General features: G+C 42.7%; 1 protein-coding gene across 1 annotated transcript in view; it reads left to right on the top strand.

The window, feature by feature from the left end:
- FTO (FTO alpha-ketoglutarate dependent dioxygenase) overlaps positions 1–26,645 on the top strand; it is a 422,524-nt gene that overhangs the window by 214,794 nt on the left and 181,085 nt on the right. Inside the window, exon 8 of the mRNA XM_006043050.4 lies at positions 20,911–21,035. Coding sequence (XP_006043112.3) covers positions 20,911–21,035 — 125 coding nt within the window. The remainder of the gene's footprint in view (positions 1–20,910; positions 21,036–26,645) is intronic.

The raw sequence follows: 26,645 nt of genomic DNA on the forward strand, positions 1-26,645 counted from the left end.
TGTCTGTAAATTGGGATAGTGATAAAACCTGCTTAACTGAACTGTTATGAAAATGTAACAAGGAATCCATGAGAAGCAATCAGGATGGGATCTGGCATGTGGTAAACTTCCAATCAGTGATCATTTTTGTGGTTGTTTTTGTTATTAATACCTCTCTAGTTGTATTTATTTAGCCACTGAAATGTGTTTTTCTTTTCATAGCTACTATTAATGCATTAAAACTCAGGGCTCAGGGTTCCCTGGTGGCTCAGAGGTTAAAGCGTCTGCCTGGAATGCGGGAGACCCGGGTTCGATCCCTGGGTCGGGAAGATCCCCTGGAAAGGAAATGGCAACCCACTCCAGTACTCTTGCCTGGAAAATCCCATGGAGGCAGGGAGGAGCCTGGTAGGCTGCAGTCCGTGGGGTTGCAAAGAGTCAGACACGACTGAGTGACTTCACTTACTTACTTATTGATGCATTAGTAATATGTACTTAAATTACTGCTTTAATAGGCATTTAAATAATTCCTGAACTCCTGTTTGAGAACTCTGTCTCCAAACCGTGTGCATATGTGTTCTCTGAGCAGATATGTGCCAAGCAGCAAGTAATGCTGACATTGAAGACTTGGCAGGCAGTGGTGTTTACAGAGAGTGTAAACAGGCAGGAACTGCATTTGTCTTGGGTAGATTTTATCTGTGGACAAGTGCAGCAACTCTGCCCACGTGACCTGTCCTGAATTATCTTTCCCTACCAGATTGTTACTTCATTTAGAGTTTTAATAGTCACATTGTCAATAGCATGTTCAGCTTCATTACAGCAGGACATAGCTCTTACCTCAGGAATCTTAAGAAAAATAAGACTTTTTTTTAAGGGTGGGCAGATCCTTATGTTGAAATTTTTTAGTTGTATCTTTGTTCTTACGGGTTCACATTTTAGTTTTCATTGCCTCAAAATGAAAAGGATAAGAGTATTTAGCAGATCAGGGTTAAATAATAATGTAATGGTTATGCTTGGCCGTGAACAGGACAGTCTACTGTTTTATAAATCAAGTCTGACAGTTCAATAGTTAATTTACATAACCGCTTTGGTCACCTTCCACCCCATGTATATATTTTGTTTTTCTATCTAGAGAGTAAGCTCCTGGTAGCCAGGTACTGTGGCCTTACAGATTACAGACAGCCTTATAGTAGAGACTCAAATTGTTTGATTTATTACATGGAAATTTGCCTTCAGAACAGTCTGTTCCTTGTGCTCTGTGTGTTTGAAATGTATTGGGCCTGGAGTATGGAGCACCATAGCTTGACTTGTATATTCATTTTGGTATTGAATGAGTTATTTAATGTAGCCAAGCCTCAGAGTCCTTATCTGTAATAAGAAGGTTAATAACACTTGCTCTACCTAACTCACCTAGTTGTTGTGAGGATTACATGAGCCATTGTTCATGAAAACACTTTGTAAAGTGTAAATCAGTTTACAGATGTGTTGGCTTTGGTCCCTGGAGGCTGATGCAGGGGTTAGGTTTGGCTCTGTTACTTACTCATGGTATAAAATTTGGCCAATTACTCAACCTTTCTGAGAGTCCCTTGGACTGCAAGGAGATCCAACCAGTCCATTCTGAAGGAGATCAGCCCTGGGATTTCTTTGGAAGGAATGATGCTAAAGCTGAAACTCCAGTACTTTGGCCACCTCATGGGAAGAGTTGACTCATTGGAAAACACTCTGATGCTGGGAAAGATTGAAGGCAAAAGGTGAAGAGGGTGGCAAAGGATGAGATGGTTGGATAGCATCACCAACTCAAAGAACATGAACTTGGGCAAACTCCGAGAGATGGTGAGGGACAAGGAGGTCTGGTATGCTGCAGTCCATGGGGTCACAAAGAGTCAGACACAACTTAGCAACTGAACAGCAATGACAACCCTTTGAAGTAGGTGCTAGAAATAGTCTCTTTTATAGATGAAGATACTGAGGTACGAAGGGTAAGTCACTTGCCATGGCTAACTCAGCCATGAAATAGATTCAAGAGCCTATGTCCTTGCTCCTCATCCTAAAATCCACAGGGCAAGAGACCTCCTGACTTGCTTCCTGTAGCATTCTCTTCCTTACCCATTCCCATCAGCTTTGCTTAATAAATTTGAGTTCCGTGCCATCCAGTTGTCAACTCAGATAGAGTAACAATTAAGTGCAGAATGATGTGTGTGTGTGTATGTGTGTGTGTGTGTTATTTCCCCAAATCTTTAAGTCTGACATACATGTTCTGTCATACTCTAGACCATCTGTCTGCTAAAATGTTCCACTAGCATTTCCAGCTTCATGTGTCTACAATTGGACTCTTCCCTGCAGCTTTGAGGAGTTATTTACTCTCTCCATCCCTCAATTTCCTCATTTAAAAAGCAGAGGATGGGAATTCCCTAGCGACCCAGGGGTTAAGACCCTGCACTTCCACTGCAGGGGGGCACACGTTCAATGCCTGGTCTTCAGTGCCTGGTCAGGGAACTAAGATCCGGCATGCCATAAATAGATTTTTAAAATGTTTTTAATAATAAAAAAAAGAGGTGGCACTTAAACAGTTGCTTTCTTGATGAAATAAGATCCTGTTGATAAAATGCTTGATTCGATCCCTAGCACCTAGTAGGCACTAAAGAAATGAACCTTGGGCTGTTACTGCCACTTTGTGGGAAGCAGTTCTCAAAGCTCCGGGGGGCAGTTGAAGGTTCTTGGCGGGGCCCTCTGGCCTCGGTCTCCTGAGCAGTTACAATTTCTACCCGGGCTTTGGTCTGGATGTGACTGAGAAGGGGGTGGGCAGAAGGTAGGGTCAGGGGAGCCAATAGATACAAAGGAGTGAATTATAACAAAGAGCCTTTTCTGCTTCAGTTCTTGTGTAGAAAACATATGTTCAGTGATGCGGGCAGCAGTTGGGTTAAAGACACACTGTAGGGCTGCAGACAAAAGGCCCGCACTCTTCCTGCATCACAATGTTTTCAAACATATTCACTTGGCTCACTTGTTAGGGACTGAGCTGTCAGCTGGATCTTCTTGCAAGTGTGATTTCTTTTTCCTGCCCGTTCCCTTTCAGAGGCCTCCCCGCCTCCCCTCCCCTTCTTCCCCCAATGTTTTACACTTCATATAATCCAGTGTGCATGACAGACCACTTCAGCCTTTGTGTTCCTGATGTTTGCGGGGGCAGGGGGAGCAGATCTGATGGAGATCTCTGGTACCTTTTCACTGGCCCAAGGATTGGAAGGCGCTAAGCCACTGTGAGGCCAGACATCATCTGTGGCTCAATTACGGAGTAGCTACCCATTCTCCACCTTCAATTAACAGTTCCGACAACAAACAGATTAGAGCAGCGAGATTCTTAGAAGTGGCGGCTGGGGACTGGGGGCATATGTGTGTGTGTGTATGTGTGTGTGTGTGTGTGTGTGTGTGTGTGTGTGTTGCGGTGGCCTTGGGAGAGTTCTTGCTCTTATGCGTGGAGTGAATAGATTTTGATGAAAAGACGAAGATACGGCAAGGCACTGCTGGAGTAGCTGAAGAGAAGTCGGCTGTCATTCTATTAACAGTATTCATGACGTGAGGTGTGTGTGTGTATGTCGAGACTGAATTGGAGACCTGGGTGGTGTTGCTGTGCACCATGGCTATCATTGAAACATTTGTGTTTTCTTTCTTTCTTTTAAAATGGTGGAAAGGCCCATTCCCTTTTTACTTTATTTTTTAAAAAATATTTATTGGCTGTGTTGGGTCTTGGTTGCAGCACATGGAATCTTCGTTGCAATGTGCGAGATTTCATTGCAGCACATAGACTCTAACGGTGGCACGCCGATCAGTAGTTGCAGTGAGAGGGCTCCAGAGCCCCATGGCTTCAGTAGTTGCAGTGTGCGGGCTCTTAAGTTGTGGTGTGTGGGCTCAGTAGTTGCTCCAAGTCACATGGGATCTTTGTTCCCCAACCAGGGATCGAACCCATGTCCCCTGCATTGCAAAGTGAGTTCTTAACCTCTGGACCACCAGGGATGTCCCCAAACCTTTCTGTTTCCTTTATTAAAGATTTTGCGGCTATGGCAGGTTTGTTTCCTTGCACAAGACTTTAGAAAGGCACTTTTAGATGTATTTCTCTTTACTAGGTAGATGCATATAATGTAAAGCATTACACATAGTATCTTGATGTATTTATTATCTAGTAGAGCTTCCATTTCAGTGAACAGTCAGCTAGAAATGTAAAGAATTAGCACTCTAGGCCTTCTGCCACCGATGTGTATATACTTTGGGCATTTCACCTTCCCAGTCTCAGTTTTCCCATCTATGAAATGGGAATCTCATTATCCTCACACCTTATAGAGCATACTATAATAAAACAATCACTGTAAGATAATGGTCAATGAAAATACTCTCTTGTCTTTTTTCATACTATTTTTATTGATCTGGTAGTTTTTTTTCTTTCTTTCTTTTTTTCACTTTGGCTATTTCTGGATTTTTTTTTCTATTTTGGCTGCATGGCCTGTGGGATCTAGTTCCCTGAGCAGCAACTGAACCTGAGCTCCCTGCATTGGGAGCACAGAGTCTTAACCACTGGACCACCAGGGAAGTCCCCCACACTCTTTTCTTTGTAGAAACTGTGTGTTGAGTCTTCATTGTCACATCACTGAGTCACTTTCAAGGCTTTTGCCGCTTCTTTCTTCCAATGGCCTTGCTCAGATGCTCTTGTGTCATGATATTGTTGATTAGTTGAGTTGCTCGTCCAGGAGGTCACCAGCATCTTGCAGGGAAGGCGAGGCAGCGGGGAGACAGGGACTTTCCCATTGACTTAGAGCCCTCCATGGGCCGTTAGCTCATTTCAGCAGTAGAGGCAATTACAGCCCTGCTAATGAATAGGCCGTCAAGTGGAATTTCCCATATATGGTGTCTTCTGGTGTGAGGATAATTTCAACACCTCCAAGTCCTGAGACATGAAACATGATATAAATATTTTCTAATGAAAAGCACCAACAAAGTCATCTCCGCCAACACATGTCAGAACTGACAAAGGAAACTGCTGATGCTATTAGTTTTTAGTGCTGTCATTTGGAAATCCTTGAAAGGAAAGTATTGTGGAAATGTATACCTGGTCCCCTTAGACAGAAAGTAACAGTCTGCAAAGATTTTAGTAATGGAGACAGCTGAGAGGCTGTAAGTTGGGACTAGAATGACACCTGAGGTGGCACCCTCTTTGGCCTGGAGTGGAGTGTTACCCTGGGCCAACAGGAGAACAGCTGGAAAATAAATGGATATTCTTTCCCACATCAAATGGGTTCATTTCACAGAGTGATGGGAAAGGGAGGTGAGAGTAATAAGGGTGTGTGTGTGAGACTTTACCCCCTAGTGTATAGGTTTTTTTTCTTTCTTTCTTGTTTTGAAAGAAAGTGAATGTTTCAGAAGCTAGAATGATTCCTGAGCTCTCTTGGCAAGAATAATTATGCTGTTTCTCTCACTTCCCCATGAATCAGCTTTATTATATAGACTGCACAAAATAGTGACTAAGTGTTGACTCTGCTGAAACAAATGAATCTGTTAGGCTCTTTGGAAAACAGAGGGTAAAGAACAATGATTTTTGTAAACTCCATAAAGGTCAAAAAAAGGCTTTCAGTAAGTATGCAGAGACTAGAAATCAAATCCCATTTCCTATCATAGAAGCCTGTTGTTTTAGCCCCGGTAGTTAATGTACTGTATGTGAAAGATTTAAGACTGGTTGGAAAGCTTGGCTTCTGTTTTATTAGGCTGCTATTGAAAAGCCAACAGCCTAACTTCGACTAGGTGCTTTGAGATTTCTTAATGGGCTGTCAGGGGCAAGACACCAGGGCTGTGCTATACTAGCTCTTTCCTGTACATTAAAACAACAGGGGCCAAGCGATCGCATACACAAGTATGAATGACTTGATGCTTTCTCTGTTCCATATGGCCAGCCATGTCTTTGGCAATTAATCATGTACAAAGTCAGTCGAGTGCTCTCTGAAGCATTGAAGTCAACATTCAGTTGTGCCGGTGCCAGTGGGGGCAGTGGGGTTGCAGGCGTAAAGTAGCAGGATGAGGGGTCGCTGGCGCCACGGCCCAAGCAGCTGGCTTCTATAAACAACACTTTTTTCCCTCTCCGCCTTTATTCCTTTTCTTTCTGTCTTCCTCTTTCTTGCTTACTTTTCCCCCTCTCTTTATTTCTTCCCCCCTTTTCCCTTCACTTTCCTTTCCTTTCTTTTTTCTTTCTTTTTTTTTCCTCCCTCCCTCCCTCCTTCCCTTCTCCCTTCCCTTCCCCCCTCCTTCCCATCTTCCTTCCTTCCTTCTTGCCTTCCTTGACAATCACAAGGATCATTTTTCACCATCCTCTTAAACACCATGGTTACCAGCTTGGTTCTAAGGTTTAGCTTCTGCTCACTGCCCTGGCACCCCAGGTTTAACACCTGGAGCAGGCTGCCGTTTTCCTACAGCAGCCTGGCCGTCCCAGCGCTCACCCACATGACGTGTCCTGAGAGCTCATGCAGCATGAGATAGGCCGCTGTGGCTCTGTAGCTTTTAGTGAACCACATTAAACATGGTGATTTCTATACTGTTCGGAGGGGAAAAGTGGGAAGTAACTATGAAAGTGCCTTGGGGAAAAAAAGTAAGTAGTTATTCCCATTTATGGCTATAGTATTTTAGGATTAAAAAAATAAATCAGTATTCATTATCTTCTTTGATCTTTCTTCCCCTAGTTTTTATTTTGTTTTGTTTTTAACACAGAATGCTGCTGATATCAGTCATGACAATTTCTAATATCTATTGAGCATTTTGTGTGTGCCAGGCGTTGGGCAGAATACTTGTGCTGGATAATCTCATGTAATCATCCCAAGAAGTCTAGATGCTGTTACATAGACCCCTTGACAGATGAGAAGACAGATCAAAGAAAGGTTTGCCTTGAATTCTTTCCTCACAGACATTCCTGATTACTCTCAGTTAGCTCCCGCCTCTCAATAGCACACAATGGATAAGCTCCAGAATATGTCTTCTGGGTACATTTTTTTGAGGATTCACTTGGTAAACTCTGCTGAGATGTTCATGCACCTTAAAGCAGGTCTTTGAGATGAACTGAACCAGTGTCTCTTTAGGCGGAAGTAAAAGGCCGCTTTGTTGGCTGCCTCTTGGAGACTTCTGCCTTTGTGCCTGCCTTTCAGGACAGCCTAGCTTATCTCCTGCCCTCCTTGGTAAGACTGTGAGGGGTGGGGGAGGAAAGGGATGGGGGGCGGAGAAGACGGCAGCCTTAAGTCATCCGGTAGACGGGGGCACCCAGTGGTGACTTGGTGTTATCTCTTAGCCCAGGTCATGCAGGATGTGTCTTCTCAAATTCAGGAAACAGGGGGAAGAAAGTCTGAACATTGTGTAAACATTAGCACCCTCAAAACCTCTTGCTCCCGGAGAGGGAGATAAAGTAGGCAGAAAGGCCGAGGGGGAATGTTTATTTGTTCTGCTGGGCTGTGGATCCAAGCACGCTGGAAATCTTCGGCGGTGCCCAGTCCAGTTTAGACAAGGCGGAGGCATCACTCAGCATCGAGCTGCAGAGGCCTCACAAAAGAGCCATCTGAAACTGACAATCAGTCAATGAAGGCAGACCCGAGATCGACCTCTCTTTGATGGGACCAAGGCTATCGCAGTGGGTTCTGTGCCTTTTTTCTTTTTCTTCTTAAAAAAAAAAAAAAAAAAAAAAACAAAAAACAGGCTGGGTTGGGGGGAGAAAGAAAGAAAGAAAAAAAAGTGTTCCTGGACTTTTGAAGAAGGGAGCCCTGGTTGGGTTTTTGACAGCCCATGGCAATGTTGATGTGATGAAATAGCTTTCCCAGCTGATAACATCTTAAACCAAGTTTCTTGGCAAGTTGAACCTTTAGCCCTCATTATCAGTCAGGGCATATCTTTGTAATTTGTGTGTGCAGCAGGGAACTGCAGCCCTAACATGAGGCAGCTATGTATATAAAGTGTTAGGAATGGCATTTTTTCCCACCACAACAGTAGGACTTTTTTGGTGGTAGTCAGGGTTGAGAGATGCTGAGAAGGTGGGAAATGTATGCAGCTTCTGGCATCCTAGCGTTTATATGGCTTTTGAAATTGGAAAAACAGCAGCAGACTTTTTTTTTTTTAATGAACTAAGAAGAGAGATCACAAGCCATATTTGTTGAGTGCCTCCTGTTTCCATGCATTTTCTTAGACACAGTTCTCTGATTTGTAAGAAGGATGGATTAAACCTAGGTTTTGGAGTTGAAGGCCTGTTGGAAGCTGTTACTCCAGATCAGAAAGGAACCAAAAGAAGGAAGGACTTACTTTCCATTATTAGTAAATGAGTAAATACTGTTATTCTCCTTTTAAATCTAAGAATGACTCCTATCTACAAACCTTACATGGTATAAATTCTGCATAGTGCAAGTTATGTTCATAATGTGCTTTCCTAAAGATGCCCTAGAATTAGGACATATTGAAAGTTACCAAATGTAAGAATATAACCAGCAAGAATTAGGTGAGTTACTCAGGGTTAGTTGAATGAATTCTGGATTGGGAGACTTTTTTCCCAAGAAAGATGTGAAACCTATGCCTAAAATTTAAGTCCTCTTAGAGCTTTAGAGTTTTGGTTTTTCTTTTCTCGCTCTCAGTCAGTCTCTCTCTCTCTCTCTCTCAACCTCTCTCTTTCTCTAGTTCTGGACATTTTACTTAATCTTTTATGCATAAAGTTTTGAGCCAGGAGAAGCTAAAAACACTCTAGAATTCTTGGAGGTCATTAGAATGCTGTGGGTTGCCAGAGTTCAAAATAGTTTTCTCTGCTGCAATGGACAAAGTAAGACTTCTTCTTTTGGCTTATCAGGAGACTATGCATAGATTAGATGCTATCATAGCTTTGTGGTAAAACTATTTTTGGATACATCCATCCAAATGAACATTGCCCTAAGCAGTCGCCTAGGGATTGCAAAGGCTTCATTTTTTTTCATGATACTTTTGTTTAAAAATAGGTGGTATAACTTTTTTTCTTAGATTTGTCTTTAGAAATAGTTTGAATCAGACCAAAGCTTGTTTCACACATTGTTCTTGGTCTTGAATAATACTCTGTCCACCTTCTTCACCAGACACGCTCAGACATGTCATATGACTTCATTTGTTCCACAAGCCTCTATCAGGAGTCCACTTTCACAACTGGTGCCAAACTTGGCATCTTAGAGGATTTGAAAAGAAATGGGTATGGCCCCTATCTGTTCTCGCAGAGCTCACACTCTGGAAGAGGAAAGCTCTAATGCATAATTAATCACAGTGGAATATGAAGTGATTTATGAGATGCTCAAGGGCGGTCCATAAGAAGGGGTGACAACTCTACTTAGTTTGGTGGAAGGATGTGGTTCCTGGAGGACTTCACATAGGAGGTGTTATCTGAGATGTTTGCGCCACCTGCCGGGGTCCAGCCCCGGCTGATCCAGGGTATTCGAAGCGGGGACGGCGTCGGCGACCTATTTATATTTATTTATTCATCAAAGATTCAAAGAGTAATAGAATAAGGATAGCTCAGTGAGGAAATTCAGTGGAGAAAAGCGGCTGAAATAAGGATAGCTCAGTAGGAAAATTCAGTGGAGAAAAGAAGCTGAGTGGCTTGGTTTATGCGGAAAATCAATATAACCCGTGACACCAGGTTAGCTCTGACCACGGAGGCCGCAGGCGCCCTCTCGAATAGCGGAAGGTGCCCCACCTTAGACACCTTCTCGAGTGGGTCTTAGAAGCCCAGGCAAATAAATGGTCGCAGAGGACATCCGCGCTCCAGATGGACGCTCAGCTGGAATTTGGGAGAGAGAGTGACATGGGGAGACCAAGTTTCAGTGAACAAGGCCTGCACTTTATTTTCCAAAGTAGTTTTTATACCTTAAGTTATGCATAGTGGATAATGGGGGAAGGGATAGAGTCATGCAGCAAGCCAGGCTTTTTTCCTGTAAACTTATCATATGCAAAAGTTCAGGTGATAGACATCATCTTCTGGCCCGGAGGCCTGTTAACATTTTAAGAAACTTATCTTTCTCTAAAGGTGATTATTCCAAAGTCAGGCGCCAGCCTTCCAAAAAGCATTGGACAAAGCGGCATTTTACATTTCTATACACCCATTATATCAATCAATACACTGCCAAGGACACAGTAGGTAAGGAGTATGGAGACTTAGCAGCAAACATTGGCCCAACAAGTGAAAAACCCTTCACCAATACATTTTCTAATCAATCTTTTAACTACTCAAAGGAATCTGTGTTTAGGCAGTTTAGAACATCTCCTGCCTCTCACAGTTGGGAGGCTCTGAACAATCACATGTGGCCGGAAAAACCTATTCAGGCAGGCTAGAGGATTTCCAAAGGAGTTTGTAGGTTGAAACACTGTCACATCCAGGAATTATTAACTGGAGCTGTGAGCTAACTCTTTTTTCAGAGAGAGGTAGTGGGGGACAGCCCCCCATAAAGTCAGAGGTGTAGGTGAAAGCACAAAGCAGAAAGTAGGCAGACTCTGGTTTTGGGGGTAGATGCTCGAGAATTTCCAGGGGGACTCCTGAGGCTCGATCCCGCCTTTGCGTATGCCGAGCCTCCTTCCTCATGACCTTTGTCATGGGCGGAGTGCTCACGCTGGCTCCCGGCAGTGATAGAATTCCAGTTGAGCTATTACAGATCCTCACTCAATATGCAATATGCACTCAATATGCAATATGCCGGCTCCCGGCAATTAGTAGTTACTGGTAAGTTATATAACCAGGTACAAGTAAATATATAATCTACAATAGGCATGTATTTTCAGGGAACTGCAATTAGTCTAATGTGGAATAGAAGACAGAGCTAAGACTTGAGACGTCAGCACTGCCTATATAAAAATGAGAGGGTTTTTATTTTTTTTTCTGATTAAGGAATCTGGGCTTTAAAAATTATTGTTTTGTACCTCTCAAATACAATAACTGAAGTCTGCATGAACCTGAAGTCTGTAAGCTGCTCTGGCTTAGGTGGAGTTTGGGAGGCGGAAGTTTCTTATCTCCTTTGACCCTGACACACTCCTCTTGTAGGAGGTAAATTCATAAAAGGGGTGAGACTGACCCAGAGATGCTAGTTGGGACACCATTTCATGGCCCAGATGAGAGCTGTCCTGTACCAAGTCTAATGGCTGTGGGGAAGAAGTAAGTCTGAGTCCTACTGAACAAAGAGGAACGATAGGCGTTGATGTTTAGGTGCAGGGAGGGCAGGAACACAAAGAGAGGAGGCTAGGATGAGGCCTAGATGTCTGGTTTAGGTGACTGCATTGGGAGTGGTGTCATTCGTCATTCTAGGGAGGTAAAGGGAGAAGGGGACAACAGAGCATGAGATGGTTGATGGCATCACCTACTCGATGGACATGAATTTGAGCAAGCTCCAGGAGTTGGTAATGGACCAGGTAAAAGCCTGGTGTGCTGCAGTCCATGGGGTCACAAAGAGTCGGACATGACTGAGCGACTGAACTGAACTGAAAGGGAGAAGGAGCAGATTGATGGAGAACAGAAATTGCAGTTCACAAGTGGATGAGTTGAGACCGAAGTGTCATTTTGAGATGTATGTCGAAGGAGAATCAACCATCTAGTGGTTGATTCTATGGAACGAGAGTTCCATAGCAGGGAGGTCTGCTTGTAGGTAGAAGTCCGTGGAAAGTGGTTGGTCTGCAGGGACCTGTAAAGCCACAGGAGGGGAAGGTTGCCCACAGAGAATGCAGGCAACAGAGAGAACAGGAGAACCAAGGACGGAACCCTGGGCTAAGCACAGGTGAGGGTCCCACAGTGAGGAGCCCCCCAGAAGACTAAGAAGAATAGGGCACATATTGGATAGTGGCCTCAGAGAGAGAGGCATCTACTAATAATGCCATGTACAGTGAAATCAGAACTGATTCTAAAAATAAAGCCCACCCTCCAAGGGTCAAGATTTTTCTCCTGTGAGGGATATGCAAAGGAGGGTGCCTCTGGCTTCTGAGAGAGGCTTCTGATGGCTGTGGCCATTCAATGGTTACCTGTTCTCCTTTGGAAATTTTTCAAGTTGTAGACACTTTGGGGGAATCCTCTTGCTAAAATAGCAGAGCCTAACACAAGTTGGATGAGGGCATTTAAGATGAAACTAAACCTCATAATCATAATGGCACAAGACTGGGTAACTAGGCCTCGCGAGAATCCATAGGGAGGCTCCGTGGTCCTCTCCATCCTGCAGTGTAGGAGAGGCCATAGGGAGGAAGTGGCAGCTGGGATTTGTGTAGTCAGCTCTCTTACATGGATATTAAAGGGAAAGAGGCGATGGGATGAACTGGGAGACTGAGATTGACATATACTGGAGTGGGTTGCCATGCTCACCTCTAGGGAATCTTCCCAACCCAAGGATCAAACCTGGCCCTCTTAAGTCTCCTGCATTGGCAGGCAGCTTCTTTACCACTAGCGCCACCTGGGACGCCCATATACACTTTTGTTGTTCTTCAGTCACTAAGTTGTGTCCCAACTCTTCGTGACCCCACGGACTGCAGCACGCCAGGCTTCCCTGTCCATCATCTCCCCTAGTTTGCTCAAACACATGTCCATTGAGTCGGTGATGCCATCAGCCATCTCATCGTCTGTCGTCCCCTTTTCCTCCTGCCCTCAATCTTTCCCAGTATCAGGATCTCTTCCAGTGAGTCAGTTTTTTGCATCAGGTAGCCAAAGTATTGGAGCTTCAGCTTCAACGTCAGTCCTTCCAATGAATATTCAGAATATTCAGTACTAAAAAATAGATCACTAGTGAGAACCCACAGTATAGCACTGGACGTAGTTCACTCTATAGCACGGGGAACTCTACTCAGCACTCTGTGGTGGCCTAAATGGGAAGGAAACCCTTGGAGAGCCTACACTATTATGAGGGTAAAAATATCACAATTTTTATAAAAAGAATGCCCTTTGACACTCTGAGATTTCCTTTTGTGAAAGAACTTCTTTTCACTCTAAATTTTATGAAATACTCTATTTTAGGGTCTGAATGCTCAATTGAAGTTCAGCCAGCTTTTTCATTGGAAAAAAATTTTTTTTCTTAAAAAAAATTTTTGTAACAGAATTTGTTTTGTAACCCAGATACATTTTTTTGTATTTTTTACTAACTGCTTCTCTTTTAAATATATGTATATGTAAACATGTTATCATGGCACCCCACTCCAGTACTCTTGCCTGGAAAATCCCATGGATGGAGGAGCCTGGTGGGCTGCAGTCCATGGGGTCGCTGAGGGTCAGGCACGACTGAGCGACTTCACTTTCACTTTTCACTTTCATGCATTGGAGAAGGAAATGGTAACCCACTCCAGTGCTCTTGCCTGGAGAATCCCAGGGACAGGGGAGCCTGGTGGGCTGCCATCTATAGGGTCGCACAGAGTCGGACACGACTGAAGTGACTTAGCAGCAGCAGCAGCAGCAGCAAACATGTTATCTACATTCTTTCTTGTCCTAAAAATGTGATAAAAGTGAACTTTTATAAATAAATTTTATAAAAGTTACATATGATAAAATTGACTTTTTTGGATATACAGTTCTATGAGTTGTAACATATGTCTAAACTCCTATAACTATCACCATAATCAGGGTGCAGACTAGTTTTATCATTCTTAAAATTCCCTCACTGATTTGATCTCTGTCCCTATAATTTGCTTTTTCCAAATGTCAAGTAAATGGAATCAGGCTGTGTTTTTTATCTCTGGAGCGTCACCTCTCTCACTCAGCATAATGATGTTGAGATTCATTCGAGTGGGCTGCATGTATCAATTACCCATCTCTTTTATTTGCTGAGGATTATTCCATTGTATCACAGTGTGTTTATCCACTTGCCCTTTGAAGGACATTTAGGTTATTTACAGTTTTGGGCAATTATGAATAATGCTGCTATCAACATCTATGTATGTGCTTCTGTGGGAATGTAAGTGTTTATTTCTTTAGGTAAAGCCCTAGAAATGGGATTGCTGGTAATAATATTAAGTGTGTGTGTAACTTTATAAAAAACTGCCAGACTCTGTACTAGAATGACGCTCTTTTGCATTCCTACCAGCAAACAGATGTATAAACTTTTGAACACTTAAATGCTATTTTAAACACTATTGGCTTGAGGTTGGCACATTGTGTCTCACAGTTCCTTAGATTTTTGAAGAGATACCCCACAACAAGGGGAGAACCTCCAGTCCTTCATACCTTCAAAGCTTCTAACAAAAGGGCTCCAGTTTGTTTTATATATTGAGTTTCATAGAAGAATACCTTTAGGGAGAAAAGATCACACATACTTCCATCTGTGAAGTATGGAAAAACCATTGCAGTAGGGCAGGCTACCCACTCTAGTATTCTTGCCTGGATAATCCCATGGACAGAGGAGGCTGGCGGGTTAGTCCATAGGGTCACAGTTTGGACACTCTGGAGCAAAACGGCTTGGCGCAGCATGGCAGTTCATCCAGAGCATGGGATGCAGACCTGGGATGATGCTAGGTGGTATTCCCAGACTCTATACATAGTGAGAGTCACTCAGAGAAGGTGATTACATCTTCAGCTCCTTTTCAATTTCTGTGACTGTGTCCAGGAGGTCTTCATTTAGACTCATATGTCTCTAACATTCTCCCATACACGTTCATGTCCTCTTTTACAAAGAAGAAGCCAGCTTCAGCCTCAGAACCTTTAGCAAGCAACAGTAATATCCGTCTAGAAGGAGAGGAGATTACAAGGAGATCAAACTAGTCAATCTTAAAGGAAATCAGTCCTGAGTATTCATTGGAAGGACTGATGATGAAACTGAAGCTCCACCTGATGCGAAGAACTCACTCACTGGAAAAGACCCTGATGCTGGGAAAGATTGAAGGCAGGAGGAGAAGCAGACAACAGAGAATAAGATGGTTGGATGGTATCAGCAACTTGATGGACATGAGTTTGAGCCAGCTCTGGGAGTTGGTGATGGACAAGGAAGCCTGGCATGGTGCAGTCCATGGGTTTACAAAGAGTCGGACACGACTGAGGACTCAACTGAACTGAGAATGAGAGGAACATTTAACTTTGTTTTTAATGTATTATTTTTCTGGTTATCTTCTCATTTATGACAAGTAGCACTGGTCTTCCATTTTTCTTTTGAAGAGAATTCATTTTATATTTTAAAATATAAGTCGATTGAAAGAAAAATATTAGGTATTAATACAAGATTTCTGGGAGGAGGAAATGGCAACCCACTCCAGTATTCTTGCCTGGAAAATCCCATGGACAGAGGAGCCTGGCGGGCTGCAGTCCATAGGGTCATAAAGAGTCAGACATAGCTGAAGCGACTGAGCACAGACATTAATACTTTATACACAAATAATGGGTATTCTATTATAATATGTACCTGAAGACATGGTCGTAAATCGCATGACTTTCTGAGGTCAGGATGCAGGGACACGTGTGCATCCAGGGCTGATTCATGTCGATGTATGGCAAAAACCACGACAGTAAAGTAATTATCCTCAAATTAAAATAAATTAATCAATTAAAAAAAAAAAGAATTATGAGACTGAACTAGAATGAGTAAAGTTTGGGAAGCTCAGAACGAGGAGAACTAGTTATTTAAATAGACCAGGAAGTGAGTCCTTTTGTGAAGTGACAAGAGCTCCTTGGTGGAGCACATGACTGTCTCTCAGCTTCTATGAGTCTTATCAACTCATGAAATAGTAATAATAATAATGTGTGTGTGTGTTAGTTGCTCAGTCGTGTCTGACTCTTTGCGACCCCATGGACTATATAGCTCGTCGGGCTCCTCTGTCCATGGGATCCTTCGGGCAAGAATACTGGAGTGGGTTGCCATTCCCTTCTCCAGGGGATATTCCTGACCCAGGGATTGAATCCAGGTCTCTCAGATTGCAGGCAGACTCTATAATAGTAATTTCTTAAAAGAAGACAGTCTTCCATTGCTCTCTGTTTTTGCAATGCTTGTTTTTCCAGTTCCTACTCTTATTACCAGTTTGACGAGCATTTATTAAAAGTCATTAGGGGAGCAGTGGGGATACAGTCGAAACTGAATAGACAGGATCCTCTGCCCCCATGAACTCAGCTTTCTTCAACCCTTCCTCTTCAGGATCCATGGTAAACTAGGGCTTCTGGATAAAACGTAAATGATATGAAAGGCCAAGAAGAGATAAATGACTTTTTTGAAAAGTCACATAGAGAAATAATTTTATTTTCGTCATGTCTTTGGAGCCATCTAGATGTGTGTTTTATTTTCCGTGTGAAGCACTTTTTGGTAAAATAATGTGTACCAGCAGGCATGGTGATAAACTGCGTGACTTCCTGAGGTCCCTTCTGGCTTTCAGTGTTTGAGGTGGGGTATCACAGACAAGGAGCGATGCTGTTGTTCGAGTCCCCATTGATGCCAAGGCCTCTCTGAAATGAGACATTGTTTACACTATAGGCCACAAATCGGCAGCTGCCTGAGTTCCGTTTAGCCATTGTTTCTTGTTTAGCCCACATGGTATTTAAAAAAATTGGGGGGCCAGAGAGGGGCAATATAGGAATGGGGGGGTGGGAGGTACAAACCCCTGGGTATAAGATAAGCTCAAGGATGTATTGTATAATGCAGGGAATATAGCCAACATTTTGTAATAAATGTAAATGGAAAGTAACCTTTAAAAATTGTATTAAATGCAAATAAAACTACAATGGGGTATTACCTCATACCAGTCAGAATGGCCAATATCAGAAAGTCTACAAATAATAAATCCTGGAAAGATTGCGGAGAAAAAGGCATCCTCCCGCACTGTTGGTGGGACTGTAGGTCGGTGCAGTGACTGGGGAGAACTGTATGTTCAGTCGCTCGGTCACGTCTGGCTCTTTGCGACCCCATGGACTGTAGCCCACCAGGCTCCTCGGTCCATGGGGTTTTCCCAGCAAGAACACTGGAGTGGGTTGCCATTGCCTTCTCCAGGGAATCTTCCTGGCCCAGGGATCAAACGCCCACCTCGTGCACTGGCAGGCAGATTCTTTATGGCTGAGCCACCAAGGAAGCCCATGGAGAATAGTACGTAGATTCCTTCAAAAGAAAAAAACAAAATAAAACTGAAAATAAAGCTACCATATGATCCTGTGGTCCCACTCCTGGGCATATATCTGGGGAAAAACTTAATTCAAGAAGATACATGCACCCCAGTGTTCATAGGGGCACTGTGTACAACAGCCTAAGACATGGGAGCAACCTAAGTGTCCATCACCTGAGGAATAGATAAAGAAGATGTGATGTATATACAATGGAATATTACTCAGCCAAAGAATGAAATGGTGCCATTTGCAGCAACATGGATGGACCTAGAGATTATCATACTAAGTAAGTCAGATGAAGGCAAATGTCATGGGATATCACTTACATGTGGAATCTAAAATAGGACACAAATGAACTTATTTATGAAATAGAAACAGGCTCACAGACAGAAAACAAGCTTATGGTTACCAAAGGAGAAAGGGGATGCGGATGGATAAATGAGGAATTTGGGATTAAAATTTATACACTACTATATATAACATAGGTAACCAACAAGGACCTATTGTATAACACTGGAAACTATACTCAATATCTTGTAATAACCTATAGAAGAGAATGTTAAAATATACATATATATATATATAAAAAACTGATTCACTTTGCTGTACAGCTGAAACTAAGACAACATTGTAAGTCAACTATATTTCAATAAAAATTAAAAAAAAATCAAATTTGTATAAAATTAAAAACTAAAAAATAATTAGTTTCTGACATTTTAATGTTAGGAATTTTCACATTAAAAAAAGAACAGAGTTCTTGTTTATTTTGAAAATTCATGAATGTGGCCCCACCAAAACAGCTTTTCTGAATGGCAGAGTTGCCTGGGGCTGAGGCTGAGTAGCGACTGTCTTTTTAGACAGAGCACATGCTCTCTTCAGGAACCTTGCTTAACTAACTCATGTTACCTTTCTGGTCCTAGTCAGTATTTGAATTTACAACCCCTGCTTTAGACACTGGGAGCCTGGGTGTCATGCTTTAGAATACCTAGAGAAACCCACAGAGGAGGCAACGGCACCCGACTCCGGTGTTCTTGCCTGGAGAATCCCAGGGACGGGGGAGCCTGGTGGGCTGCCGTCTGTGGGGTCGCACAGAGTCGGACACGACTGAAGCGACTTAGCAGCAGCAGAGAAACCCAGCATTCCTCCCGGTGCTGGGGGGCCACAAGTACTGTTGTCCTAGGAGCTCGTGTGTGCTTAGTCGCTCAGTCGTGTCCAACTCTTTGCGACCCTGTGGAGTGTAGCCCATGCCCTCCTCCAGAGGATCTTCCCAACCCAGGGATCAAACCCAGGTCTCCTGCGTTGTGGGTGGATTCCTTGCCGTCTGAGCCACCAGGGAAGCCTAGAAGCTCATAGAGTTGCATTTGGTTATATCACCAGTGGAGTGGCTGTCATTCTGGGTCCAGGAGGCAGAGATAGGGTCCTTTTCCTGACTAATGCTTGGCAGATTATTGTGGATCCTTTCCAGTGGACATACCGTTTCCTGTCTGATCTGTAAGGTCTGCACTTTTATTTATTTTTTCTGGTGCACCACACAGCATGCAGGATCTTAGTTCCCCGACCAGGGATTGAACCCATGCCCACCGCCCTGGAAGTGCACATTCTTAACCACTGGAGCAGCCAGTGAAGTCTCTCCTGTCTTACCTGTTTGTATCAGGATGTTTGATTGTAAGCAACAGAAACCAATTCTGGTGAATTTGAACAAAGTGGGACTTTATTGAAAGGATGTTGGATAACTAAAGTTGTCCAAGGAAACTCTAGAGTTTGAGAGAACAAACCTATGGACACGGGGTGGGCAGGGAATAGAGGGTGGGATGAATGGCGAGCATAGCATGGAAACATATACACCACTATATATAAAATGGCCAAGGGGAATTTGCTGAATGACTCAGGGAACTCAAACCAGGGCTCTGTAACAACCTAGAGGGGTGGGATGGGGAGGGTGGTGGGAGGGAGGTTCAAGAGGGAGGGGACATATGTATACCTATGGCTGATTCTTGTTGATATTTGGTAGAAACCAATAAAATATTGTAAAGCGATTATCTGTCAATTAAGAAGAAATACATTTGATTATGTATATGAAAAAAAGAGACTCAAATTTCAGGAAGCCGGGAGTACTTTGAGGACCATGGGTGGTAGGAACTGTGGGAATATAGATAAATTGCTAGTACATTCCGCACCCCCCCCCACCCCCAACTTTCTTTGTCATCTCAAGTGTCTAAAGTCCTGGAAAAGAAAATTAGGCCGGCCTGGCCACATCCTTGGTGGGGGAGAGCAGAATGCTTTGGGTGACAGTCCCTTTAAGATTACATGCAATAAAAGACTTCGCCGGCAAGGAGCTCTAGATGCTGTCACAGGAAAGGGGACTGGGTATGGACGGAGGGCAACGAAAACTGCAAGCGTTTGTCACACCTCTTCTCACGGTTGTCTTGAAGATATTAAGCATACAGTGTAAAATGTTATAGAGGAGTAAGCAAGTAGTATTTCAAGATCCATGAGAATCAGATGTTGAGTGTGCTCTTCATATCAGTGAAGGTGTGGGCATCACTTAAATAAGGAATTGCTGTTTAGTCACTAAGTCGTGGCTGACTCTCCTGCGATCCCATGGATGGTAGCCTGCCAGTCTCCTCTCTGTCCATGGGATTTCTCAGGCAAGAATACGGGAGTGGGTTGCCATTTCCTACTCCAAAGTAAGCAACACAGCGAGTGATTAGAACAGAGAAAGTGGCAGTTTTATTCCCTTTAGCAATTGCTTTGGTTATAACATCTCCAAAGAAGCCCCCCACCCCACCAGCCTTTCATGAAGATCAACATTTATAAATCCTAAAGATTTCTACCCCAGTTGTTAATATATGAAGGTAAATGCATTTGAAAAAAAGTTCTGTGATTAGAACTTGAAAGGTGTTTTGCTCACTCAGATTTCAAGTACCAATAGATACTTTCCATTGTTTTCTTAATTGTTTTTCTAGTGTCACAGACATTTGCATGTTTAAAATAAGAGCCTACAGAGGTGAGTTGTAAAGTTGAAATGACAATTTCAAATTTGAGTTTCGATGTAACGTTAGTTATTAGAGTGAGCCAGGTGTGATGCGCTTGCTTTTCAACTATTTAAAAAAGCAGCATCTGAATTTCGAGTGTTTTTGTACTCACCTGTGAGCCTAATTTTTTTTTTAAAGACCATAGCCATAACCATGGAGTAGCAGATTCTTCCCCAAATCATGTGTCTACTGTGCATACGAATCCCTGTATCTACTATTTGAAGTATGCGGTGGATTTTCAAACCTGAAAAGATATTCATAGAGATATACTCTTCTTTGATTCTTGTGCTCTTAGTGTTCCTTTCTTTGTAAGCTCTTAATTTGCAGCAAGCAAGGAAAATGGAGTGAACCAAAAAAAAAAAAAAGAAATTCCTGGCATGGCTGGAAATAGAAATTAATGATTCAAATAAGAAAGGCAGTGCAGTAAGCCTCAGCTGGTTGGCAGGAAACAGAGAGGGAAAGTCAGAGACTGCTCTTTTTTAAGAGGCCAAACAAACAACACACATTGAAGTGCACGTGAAAATAATTTCTAATAGTAGCTCGTGGTCGGCAGTTGCCAGGGAAAAAAAATCATTGGTGTACCGAGAAAATTAGAGTGAGAATGCGCAGCATCTTGATGTGTTACTTAAGGCAATGGAGCTTTGGAGTTTACCTTATGTGCCATGTACATTGATTAAGTACAAAATATATGCTGGCCATTTTTGACCATCATTTACTGTATTGATTTGTTAGCAGGGGAACTGTAATAAAAAAGCCATTGATTTACTGTCCTTATTTGCTTATGGGCTTTTTTTCATTATTAATTTTTCACTTTCACTTTCTCTTTTTGGGGATCGTTTCTTCTAGACAAGCGCTGTGCTTCGCGAAGTTAGAAGAGAGGGGGTCCCCATGGAACAAAAGAATGAGATGTTGACGTCCATCCTCGCCTCGATCACCACTCGCCAGAACCTGAGGAGAGAATGGCATGCCAGGTTTGTTCTGTTACGAAATGGGATTTGTTGTCCCTGGAAAATGAGGGCTTTCTTTGGGGAAGCCCTTCCTGACGGCTGGCCTCATCCCTCTCAGTGTGGAGGGGCCGTGAAAAAAAAGAAGCAAGTTACAGATGCTTTCAGCCAAAGTTTTCTTTCCTGCACATGGTACCTGCGTTAATTGCAGTGATCCATGATGTCATCTGTATGCATATATGATTTATCCTCGAGTGTGGCGTTTAGCATAAATGTTTACATCTTGAGCATAACGTAATCTAAGTACCTGATGCTGAAGAACCCTTTTAATCAACCGTCTAAAAGTCAACACTGCTGTTTAGCTGGGGCAGGTGTCTAGGAAATTCACAGTGTTCTTACATCATGCGGGAGGCAGCTTGCTTGCACTCAGTCTATGCAGCAACCCCATTTGCAGAACTGACCAAAGAGAAATGACTTTGGCTTCAGCCTCATTTCTGTGCACATGGACTTAGCTGCGGTTAGACAACTGTGGCTGGTAAAAAGTGTCTGTCGATCATCAGTTTTTACAGAATGGATTCTTGCATGCTAAGTACCATGTTATCCTGCTTTTCTTTGAAAAATGCTTTGCTGGTAGAAGCCTTGAACCAGTTCCTTCAAATGTTAAAATTATCCTTTAGATGTGTAATGTGTGTTGTTGAATTACCATCAGTCTCTGAGCAAGAGGAGAGGAATCAGAAAAATTATGCTGGATTCTGCGTCCGAGTCTTATTCGATGCTTAAAAATTCTGTGTGCCTGGGAGTGAAGAACATTTATTGATAGCCATAATATTCTCCAAATGAGTTCATGCAACAGAATTTATAATAATTAATGGCTTTACTAGTAACAATTATCATAAAAATAGATTTGCTTGAACAAGGCTGAAGATGAGCATTTTCCAAAAAAGGAGACAGTGAAGAGTAGGAACTATCCATTATGTTTCGGTATCAGAAAGCTGCTTTTTCACATATGCATATTGTTTCTGAATTTAGAAACAATAAACCATGAAATCATGGTTTGAAACCATGGTTTTGAAACCATGATTGAAACCATGATTTTAAAAATTCCCAGTCACTTTTCCCCTTTACCCCGTTTTTGTAGTGTGGTTAGGGAGCATGACAGTTTCAACTATAGTCATGAAGTGATTTTCAACTGAAGTTTCAATAATTAATTAAAAATGTTTCTTTCTATTACAATTTAAATATGTATATTCACTAAAGTATGCATATTTTATGAAATAGTGGAATATCCTTGAGGGGACATCTAAGAGATTGCTCTCTCTCTTTGACCTTTTATATCTTTTCCCCTGGTGATTTTTTTTTTTTTTTGGGGGGTGTGCTGTGAGGGTTGTGGGATCCTAGTTCCCAGACCAGGGATCAAACCTGGGCCCTCAGCAGTGAAAGCCTGGAGTCTTAAGCACTTCACTGCCAGGGAATTCCCCTGGTGATTCTTATTAAATACAAAAGGAAGGAACTTCCCTGGCAGGCTAGTGGTTAAGACGTTGCATTCCAGTTGAAGGTGTATGGGTTCGACCTCTGGTCAGGAAGCTAAGATCCCACATGTTTTGTGGCTAAAAAGTCAAAGCATAAAATAGAAGCCATATTGTAACAGATACAGTAAAGACTTTAAAATGGTCCACATTAAAAAAATATATATATAAAAATATATATTAAAAAAAGAAAGAGAGCGGAAGATAGAAGGAAGGATGGGTGGGAGGGAAGGGGAGAGAGAGAGAAAGAAAGGAAAGAAAAGAAAGGAAACAATTCCCCTGTGAACCCTCTCCCATCCCCGCAACCAGACAGCGGAGCTAGAGAAAATGTTGAGAACGAGAACGGACTGCCTCTGTTGAGTGCATTCGGTTTGTTAACAATAATTTCCTAATACACCAAGTCATCAGACGGCGTGGCCAGAAGTGGCCTGTTTTTAAAAGGAGTCTGGTTGCTGCATTTCTGGCCCTTAACTGCTAACAATTTAATCAGGACTTGGAGCCAGGGCTGAAGTTGATGTAGTCTAGCATCTGAAACAAAACTTGTCGAGTTTCCTTTGTGGCAGGGGAGGAGACAAGAAAGAGCTTAGCCGCTGACACTCTGCAGACCTCCTTAAAACCAAACACCTGAAAGAAAATTTCAAGAGGGCAGTGTCTTGAGAGCTCAGAAGTGTCTTCAGAGTATTCAATAACCGTAATCCTCCCCCTGCCAACCCCCCTTCCCCACCCCTCTGCCAGCCCCATTTGATGTTTCCCATCCATTGATCTATCTAAAAGACTCGTCCATGCGGTCTGTATAAACAGACGGTTACCATCCACCTTTCTTTTCCTCATCAAAGCTTCCCCTGGCCGTCTGGAACTGGGCATCGCCTGGAGTGGCCATCAGGCGTGCAGTGGATGAAAGTTATAAAACACCCTCTCTGGCACCAACCCAGAGTGGCCTGGGTTTCAGAGGTGGGCCTATTGTGTACTTCGGAATTACACGAGGAAGAATGTACTCTGACAGATAATAATTAGTGCTTGCCAAAGGACAAGCAATGGCTTACAGTATTTTACTTTTCACCCCAGCTATCTGGGGATCCGTGAGATTTAGATAATAGAAATTTTTTTTTTCCTCCGAAAGTTAAATACAGATGACTCTAATTACCTGATACTGCACCTTAGAGAATGCATTAGAAAGAGTACAACTTGGAGAAATTTAGGTCACTGAGACTCTGCAGCTGGTGCTAGCTTTAGTGGAAGTCTTGTTGTAATAAAGGCTTCAGTAGGTTCGTTTATGTGAACGGTATTAGGGAGACTGTCTTCCGCACAACTCGTAACTTGGTTTTCAAATATTTGTCTCTCTCTGCAAGGGCCAGGAGCCGAGCCATTGTTTGGGATGCACTGAAGTCTCTTAAACTGAAAGCATATGTTCCCTGTAATTTGGCTTTTGGAGGAAAGTGTCAATTCTGCGTGACTCGGAGTAACTGAGTTTGTCACAGTGTCACACGACCCTGGGATTCTCGAGGCATATCTGAGTCCTGTGGGTTTCCTTCCCCAAGCCCGGTAATCCCATAAACAACCCTCTCCAAATAGGCTTATTAGGGCTGTCTATTCACTTCCCCGGAGTTGAAAGATCCCAAGTACATCGGGAGAAGCCGTGTGAATGCAGGGTAAGTGTTAACAGAAGTGGTACCGAATTTCTGAAGATTTGGCTTTGTTTATACAGTCCACTCCGCCTGATGGACAGCTTGTTATAGCTTTTAAAGAACTGGCCAAGCCCTCTGATCTGACCCCTTCTTGACCTCTGCAGCCCGAAGGTCAGTCTGCAGCTAATAAACTCGAAGTTTCTTAAGGTCTACTGTAGGAAAAGGCAGAAAAAGAGCAGCTGCAAGGGCTGGGTATCCCGGGATCGGCTGCTCAGGGGTCACTCTCTGATAATGAAAATGATTACCAAATTATATGGAAGTTTAACCGCGGTAGTGAGTGAGAGGAGGGTGGAGCCCAGCGTATTAGGTTTGATAAATGAACTGTGAAGAGGCCCATCTGGCCCTCAACATCTTTTCTCCCCCTCTTTCCCTACCAAGGGGAAACATTTTAAAATAACAGCAGTACATATAGACTCAATGACCCATGCAAGGAGCTGGAATGGATTAAGATTTAATGGTGACAGTGGAAGAAATTATCATTTGAAAAGTGCACTAAAGAAAAGGTACAGTTCCATGTCCAGGCCCGAATTGTTTTTCTAAATAAGAAAAAAAAGAAAAAAATCAGTGCCTTTGTTTATTTTACTCAAATCCCTGACGTCTTGCCTAGATCACTGAAAAATCTGAGGGCGTGTTTGTTATGGAATAATTATTTGTAGTCAGCTTAAGGAAAGGAATGGGCTTCCTTTGCCTTGAACATGTCAGAATGTGAAGCAAATTATTTTTTTTCCTGCTTGCATGCTTAGTCGAGAGAATGTAACTAAGTCAAGCCTTAGCAAAAATGCTTTACAAAAAAATTGCAATCCGTTTCAGCAACTGGCCACTGGATGTTGTACATTCTTTTTTTTTTTTTTTTTTGATACTAAATATTATTGTGACTCTTGCACACTGTTTTATTCCTATACTTGGCAGTTTTCCTATAAAAATAAGAAAGTGCCTAATTTTAGTTGAGTAGATATGTATATTCCTTTCTTTATCCCTTTTTCAAAGAAACGTCATAGCAATGCTGATTAGAGCCAACAATGGGTCAGTCTCAAGCTATATGTTCCTTTACTTGTGAATTTATAAGAGTAATCTGTCTAAGGGGTCTCCCGTATGGCCCAGCAGGTAAGGACTCCACCTTCAATGTAGGAGACACAGGAGATGCGAGTTCCATCCCCTGGGTCGGGAAGGTCCCCTGGAGGAGGAAATGGCAACCCACTCCAGTATGCTTACCTGAAAAGTCTTGCAGACAGAGGAGCCTGGTGGGCTACAGCCCATGGGGTCGCAAAGAGTCAGATGTGACTGAGCGACTAAGCAAGCAATCTATCTAAAACTCTCTCCCAGCTTCCTCTGGGCACTGATTGTCCTGGTTTCTGACCAGCAACACTGGTGTTTGCAAACCTCTGTGCTCTTCTTCAGAGGAACATCCTACGCTTCTACTTTCAGAAAGATGATTTTATTCAATGAGCATTTTAGAAAATACATTTTTCAAATGTATTCTTTGGCTGCTTTGGGTCTTAGTTATGACACAAGGGATCTTCCTTGCTTCATGCCGGATTCTTTGTTGCAGTGCGTGGACTCTCTAGTTGTGGCGTGGGCTCAGTACTTGGCTGTGTGTTGGCTTAATTGCTCCGCAGCATGTGGGATCTTAATTCCCCCACCAGGGATCGAACCCACATCTCCTGCAAGGTGGATTCTTAACCCCTGGACCACCAGGAAAATCCTGGGCATTTTTGTGTATTTTGTATGCCTATTCGATATAAAATACTGTGTGAGGTGCTGTGCATCAGATAAATTCTTAATGTGTGCTCAGCAGCCAATTTAAGTTTATCTGGGGATGAGAACTGAGCAAATTCCTAGAAAGAGGCTATGGAAAGCCGTGGAAAAGAAAGTAGTAAAGCTGTCATGACCACAAGAGTGGCCCTTTGCTCTAACCCTCCCTGGAAAGTATTTAATTGTAGATTTCTCTGAAATCTAACATTGCCATGCTGTTGAAAACTCCTTAATTGAACACTGTTGCCTACCTCATACAAGCCACACCCAGACAATGCTTATGTTTAAAATAGAAATAAAAATCTACTAAACATTACTCAAAGTTACCATATTTTTCATCTTAGGTTTTGACTTGACTGTGTATACCCACAGGGATGTACAGTGAGCAGAAGTCTCACTGGGTTGGGTGAAGGATAACTCAGGGAGATGAGGTACATTTCCAGAATGAAGTGTGCTTTTTAACTTTAAAGCATTCTCCTTTAAATTTTTGCTCAGCAAGGTGCAAATATAAAAAATAAGATGAAAGCCAGGCCATTTGGGGGTTTTTTAAATTGAGATATAATTCATGTAACATAAAATGAATCATTTGAAAATATACAGTTAAGTGACTTTTTTTTTTTAGAATATACACAAGATTGTACAACCATCACCATTATTCAATTTCAGAGCATTTC

This window comes from Bubalus bubalis, chromosome 18 (genome assembly GCF_019923935.1).
Source record: "Bubalus bubalis isolate 160015118507 breed Murrah chromosome 18, NDDB_SH_1, whole genome shotgun sequence".
Taxonomy (NCBI): domain Eukaryota; kingdom Metazoa; phylum Chordata; class Mammalia; order Artiodactyla; family Bovidae; genus Bubalus; species Bubalus bubalis.